The following is a 6,640-nucleotide window of genomic DNA, read 5'->3' on the forward strand; positions in this document are numbered from 1 at the left end:
ACTATGTAAAAATAGATAAGCAACAAGGATATATTGTACAGCACAGGGAATTATAGCCATTATTTTGTAATAACTTAAGATGGAGTATAGTCTACAAAAATACCAAATCACTACGTTGTACATCTGAAATTAATATAATACTGTAAATTAACCATACTTCAATTAAAAAAACAAAAGAAGGTATTTAATTTACAATGCTTAATTTTTTAAAGAAAAGATCCTTAACGAAGAATTGCAATTCAGATTTAGGCTTGACAGAACCAATTTTTCCAAAAGTATGGAACTCCCAGGCACTTGTGAGGTCTCTGGGACTTTCAGCATGGTGACCATATGATTTTCAAAAGTCATATTCTCTTTCTGGGTTTAAGATCCTGGTGAATACTATTGTGCATAGTACATGTCATACCTAATTGATATTCCTGGTAGTGGTTGCTACTCTGCGGTTACAGACTCCTCTGGAAACAGCTACAACACACACTTGGAATCTCACAGTCACATAATCAACTATTTTACTAAATACAAGCATAATTTCATCCACATACAGCTAAAGAAAACATTTTTTTTTCACATTTCATTACAGTGCACAACAAAGTGAGGAAAGGTATACAGTACATTTTATTCTGAAATATGAGACAATCTAATCCAACATGCAGCTGTGGTCTTTGTTACAAGGTAGTTTATCTTCTCTTTACCTATGTAGTAAAATAGCTTCTAAAGCTTTACCCTTAATATTGTATTAACACCTGATTTTTTCACACATTTTCTAAAACCCACTTGTTGCAGTGACCACAGCACTGAATTCTACTAAAATGATTTTTAAAGTTTCTAGAACTTGTTGAAGCAGTTAAGCTCAGCCACTTCTGCTGGATCTATGCTGCGTATTTTCAAATCTGCCTTAAAAAGTGCAAGGACTGGGGAAAGTGTACATACGGTATATTTAAGTCAAGAAAACTATAGTTTTGTTTCTATCCTTTTTTTGAACTGAGAATCCAGTCAAGTATCATTTAGCCACTGGATAATCTTGCTTTCAGACTCTTCTAAACATAATTAAGGACAGTAGTTGATGAAACTTTGTGTTACCCCAATGTATTATGTTTCATTTGCCTTCTACAACCACAAAGCTGGGAACTTAATAGCTCCACCCAAACCAGGTCATGTTAAATGTGGAGATGGTGATTGGCTCGCTTTTGTAGTTGATGCTGCAGGTAGGTAGGTCCAAGGTGCTTTGTTTCCATAATTTTCATTATTTGGGTGAAGCCGGCTTTTTTATTCCGGCTGAAGTAGATCCCCCCAAATTCCAGATTCAGTTACATTCATCCTGAAGTTCAATAATACATCTCAAGGAAATATATACAAGATCTTGTGGTAGCTCACAGTGAAAAAGAATGCAACAATGAACATATGTAAGTTCATGTATAACTGAAAAATTGTGCTCTACACTGGAATTTGACACAACATTGTAAAATGCCTATCACTCAATAAAAAATGTTAAAAAAGATATATCTCAAAGCAATTTACCATTCTCAGGCTTTCCTTTCACAATGGATATGAGAAACCTGACTCTCATCAGAATTGTTTTCTTACTGTGAAAACTAAGGCTTTGTCTAGCTGAACTGGCTCCAATTCAAAAAATAATTTAAAGCATCACCTCTCTTTAAGAAGATAATGGAACCTCAAGCCAAGCATTCCAATTTTCTGATGCAGTTAGCTGTCTGTTCACCTGAGAATTAAGAGCTGACTTTCTAGGGTAGACAGAAACCCAGTGTAGGTATATGGCAAACAAGTGGCCAAGGTCATTGTGAGGTGAGTATTTTATCCCCATCCCACTCCCCATTGCTGTATTTGGTTCCTTTCAATAATATATCCACTGTGTTCCAGTGATAAGAACACTTAGAGCCCACACAGTTCCAATGTGTTTTTCAGTTGTACAATTATTCACTTGTGTAAAATCCTTGTGACAATAATACCTGAATGAGTTTTACCTTTGATTCAACCCCAGGTTCCCTCAGGATTATAGCTGAGTTGTAATCAACGAGGAAACATATCCTAACATGTAGAGAATATTTATTTACAGTCATATCTCTTCCAAAGTAAACAAGTTAGTAACAGTTTATTCATCGGACAGCAGGATGACGCGGTGAAACAAGAACCAGGAGCCAGGAGACCTCACCTTGGCCAACTGAGTCTCCTGACTCTTAGTTTATTTTTTCATAAAATGGGGAAGAAAACCTCAGGGCTCTTTCTGGAGACAATCCCTGCCTTGTTGCCGCCAATGCACCTGAAGAGCCAGTGAACCCACGGGCACGGTCAGAGGGAAAAGAGGGAATGGTGTTTGGGTTACAGTGTTTCTTTCTTCTCCTCTCATGATAATTTGCTTGGGACAGTTTCTTACACACAGCTTGTTATTTCTATTACAAGGGTATACATTTTTTAATGTAATAATAACAGTGTGTAAATAGCCTCCCTTTTCACATTCACACCATTTTTATTAGAACATCAAGCCTTGAAAGGGTCTTAGTAAATAGCTGGTCCATGCCCCTCATTTTCCAGATGAGCTGTTTAGAAGCTAACCGGTACCTCTTAACCAAAGCCAGCACATACATTTGGTGTAGGGTACTCTCATGGATGAAGCTGATCTCATAGTCTTTGTTAGTTTTGTTAATTGTTCCCAGCATGTTACTTTTCTCCTCTATACATATTTCTTTATGATCGTGACCTATGAAAGAGCTGAAATATCAAGAAAGAGTTTTCCTGTCTGTGAGTGTATTTTCCTGGGGCTTAGCTCCCCAAACCTCAGCTCCTGGACATGTGGTCCACAAAGGGCACACAGAGCAGCCACTGCCCGGCATATGCCACAAATCAGTGCCTCACCCGTGTCAGTCCCATGTACAGAGCCCAGGCTCCCCCATCCCCCCCACTCACTGCCTGTCAGAGGGCCCCTTGGGAAGGAGGCTCACTTGGTATCCAATATGGAGGTTCAGTTCTCTTCAGTCACACGACGATCACTTTAAGTTCAAGTGGGAGAGCATGTTTTGAAAATGAAAGGGCTAACTAGCACAAACATCTTCTCTCTGATTTGACAACCTCTTCTGAAGAGTGAACCACATTTGGTACAAATCCACTCTTCACCCCTTCCCAGCCCTCCTGGATAGAAATATCCCCCCTTTTAACCAGCTCATATATGTCTCTGGTGAGGTCTGTGAAGGCTTTCTCCACATTAATGGCATCTCGGGCTGACGTCTCAATGTACTTCATGCCATATGCAGCAGCCAGTTTCTCCGCCTCGTGGCGAGTCACTTGCCTCTGTGTATCCAGGTCACACTTGTGACCCACGAGAACAAATACAATTTGGTAGGGCTGAACGTGTACTTTAGTCTCTTCTAACCACTCATGGACATTCTGGAAGGACCTGCGGTTGGTAATGTCAAATAAGAGAAGACCACCTACTGAGTTCCTGTAGTAGGCACGAGTGATGGATCTAAAACACAAGAAAGAAGTAAAGAATAAAGGCCATGCCCAAACTCCTGCACTTCAACAAATTCAGTGTATTCTGCAGCCTCTGGTTACTGACACCATCCTTCAGTGAAAATGATTTTCTTTTCTTTAACAAGAGAATGTAAATGTCATGCCATAATAATAATGATACATGAATTTTCACTTGGGCAAAACTTTAAGATGGCATCTTCTAGAAATAAGTGTTACCTAAGTAACAGGTAATCATGAAGCAAAATGAAATAATGAATGTTAAAGTATTCTGTGACCTGGAGAGTTCGTGACAAATTATAGTAGTTGAAACAGGATTTTTTTAAAAAATAAAAAATGAATTTATGATAGGTGACAGAAAATGCTTATAAGTAGATAGGTATATTACAATATACTCCATTTTCCCATTTCCCATTACCATCTTTGTCTTTCTATTATTACGATTATTTCTATTTTAATCTACTTCCTGGCATATTTCAAAGAGGCTGGCGAAGGAGTCATCAGCTGGGAAAAAACTGTCTAAACAGCCAAAGCTACCCCTTAAAATGACATGATTTATTTAAAACATTGTAAGTAGAATATTTCTAAAACCTATTATGCATTTTCTGTACTTCTTAAACAGAAGAAACCTCGTATATTTCAACTTCTTGATTTGGGGAACTTCATTATCAATATGCACTATGGTAGTTTTCTTAGAGTGTATTAGACGGTGCAGAACGATTTACTTGTACAATCACTTGCTTTAGACTACCACGCTTTTTGATCTATGTCTTTTTTTAGTTTTTCTTTCTCTTTGGATGAAGGAGATAAACAATGAGGGACTCAATAGCTTAAGGTTTAGGGCGAGTGGCCCAATGATAACAGAACAAATACTGTCCAGGGAATGAAAGTGCAAGCTAGATGATGCTAAGAACAAACTGTAAATGAGTTCAAGTCTCCAGAAGCAGGCAAATCAGCCCTGGGGACTGAAAGCATTTCTAATTCCATTATGTTTGAAGATTCATGGAACAGATCCTGTAGGTGTACAGAAAATTCTACATGAACAAAGATTTTGATTCATGAACAGCTTGATTCAAGGTATCAAAAAGCAAGCTGTAGTCAAAACTCTAAAGTACCTTATTACTTAATGGTTTATGAGTATTTTCAAAGTAGCGAAGCCCTTTCTAAGTACAACATGAAGCTACACAAAGATTAAAACCTCCTGTGCTTTGAACCTGTGATTGCATTTTTCATATTATAAGTGGAGAAAGGTGTCTTTTATATGTTTATTGGAATTTCTTTCTGCATGAACACCCTTTTCATATTCACTGATTATTTTTAATTGGGTGATATTGATTTCTAACAGCTCTTTATATATTGAGTATTAATCCTTTTCTATCACAGGTTCAAAGTGAACCTGTACAAGGATATTTGTGGAAGTAGGGAGGTGGATACAACTGAAGTTTGAAGTTTTCTCTTCTCCCTCCCTCTCTCCAACCACCTAACCAGTATTTCCTATGCTCAATTAGTGTTCAAGAGATAAATGAATAAATGATTCTAAATATGAGCTATTGAGTCCCCTTAATCTAGTTCCTGCTGCTCTTACATGACTTTGGCTCAAAGTTTTCTGTGTACACTGCTCTCTCTCACTTCTGTCTGTATCCATGCTGTTTCCTCTCCCTGGGCTTTTCCTATCTTTGCCTGGGTAGTCATACTCATCAGGCCTCATCCTCTCCAGCTGGCAAAGGGTTGTAAGAGAAAATTAAACCTGTTCTGCTAGCACAGAAGTTCTAAGAGGGAAATGTTTGTGTCTATTTTGTTTACATAGCATCCCCTTGCATGAGTTTCCTTGGGCTGTTTCCCCAGAAACAGCACAATGTCTGGCATATAGTGGATGATCGTTGAATGTGTGCTGCTTGCAAGAAGGAATCAATCATCTGTGTCTATTTCATATGCAAATATACATGTGTGTATATATATATATATTTGTATTTGTATCTATATTTAGATCTATATCTTTATATCTAGCTATCTTTAGCTCTTTCTCTACATCATCTATCTATATATGTCAGTTATGTTAGAATGAACTACAGTGATCAATTCCAGCTAGTTTATCAGCCACCAAGGGGCAGGTTGGTGGAGTAGTGGTGCAAGCAGTATGTCTTAATGACTGGCCTTCCCTGCCAGTGCACAGCTTTCCCTGCACTGAACTCCTGGCTAGCTGAAGGTGAGCTTGTGCAGAAACCCTCAGACCTTCGGTATCATCCCTAAAAGCCACGACCAGGTCCAGGAAGTCCTCTTTCCCCAGGGCCTGTGCGAGCCCCAAAGACCGTCCCACTGCTCGCGGGCCCATGCTGCGCTCCCACCTGAACCTCTCTTGACCCGCGGTATCCCAGATCTGGAGCTTGATGCGTTTTCCTGGCTCGATCTCCACCAGACGGGAGAAAAAATCCACCCCCACCGTGGGGTCCGAAACCTGGGCGAAGCGGCCTTCGGTGAAGCGGCGGATCAGACAGGACTTGCCCACCGTGGAATCCCCGATGACAATGAGCCGGAACTGGTACAGCCAGATGGCCTCCATGGCCGGAGCTCGGCAAGTCTCCTTGGCCTGGGCTGTGGGCGGCGAGAGGGGCGCCCCGCCGAGGCCTTGGAGAGCGTGGCTCTGTCCTAATCTAGATCAGCCAGGAGCGCATCGCTGGCCTGGGAGCCTGAGGCGAAGGTAGGCCCAGGCGCAAGGAGAGCAGAGGGATGGATGCTGCGCTCACAGAAGTGATGAAATGGCAGCAGCATCAGCACCACGCACTCTGACTCATCACTGACAACAGGGTTACTGTAATCCTCCACGTAGAGGCGACTCCCAGGGCCGCACTGTCTGTAAGAGGAGCGCACACAGAAATGGCTGCAAAAGCAGTTCGTTCCCTTCCTTTTTTCCCCCCCAATATATATTTTATTGAAGTATAGTCAGTTTACAATGTTGTGTCAATTTGTGGTGTACAGCACAATGCTTTAGTCATACATGAACATACATATATTCGTCTTTATATTCTTTTTCACTGTAAGTTACAAGATATCAAATATAGTTCCCTGTGCTATATGGTATAATCTTTTTGTTTATTTATTTTATATACAGTAGTTAGTATCTGTAAATCTTGAACTTCCAGTTTATCCCTTCCTACTC

General features: G+C 40.2%; 1 protein-coding gene across 1 annotated transcript; it reads right to left on the reverse strand.

Moving 5' to 3' along the window:
* Window positions 1–488: 488 nt before the first annotated feature.
* Window positions 489–6,242, reverse strand: RAB39B (RAB39B, member RAS oncogene family). Its single transcript, XM_006194635.3, has 2 exons — window positions 5,829–6,242; window positions 489–3,478 (listed from the first exon to the last, which is right to left on the reverse strand). Exons 1-2 carry the CDS (start codon window positions 6,041–6,043, stop codon window positions 3,052–3,054), a joined length of 642 nt encoding a protein of 213 aa, XP_006194697.1. The 5' UTR covers window positions 6,044–6,242; the 3' UTR covers window positions 489–3,051.
* Window positions 6,243–6,640: the final 398 nt, after the last annotated feature.

Source organism: Camelus ferus, chromosome X, assembly GCF_009834535.1.
Source record: "Camelus ferus isolate YT-003-E chromosome X, BCGSAC_Cfer_1.0, whole genome shotgun sequence".
In the NCBI taxonomy this organism is placed as follows: domain Eukaryota; kingdom Metazoa; phylum Chordata; class Mammalia; order Artiodactyla; family Camelidae; genus Camelus; species Camelus ferus.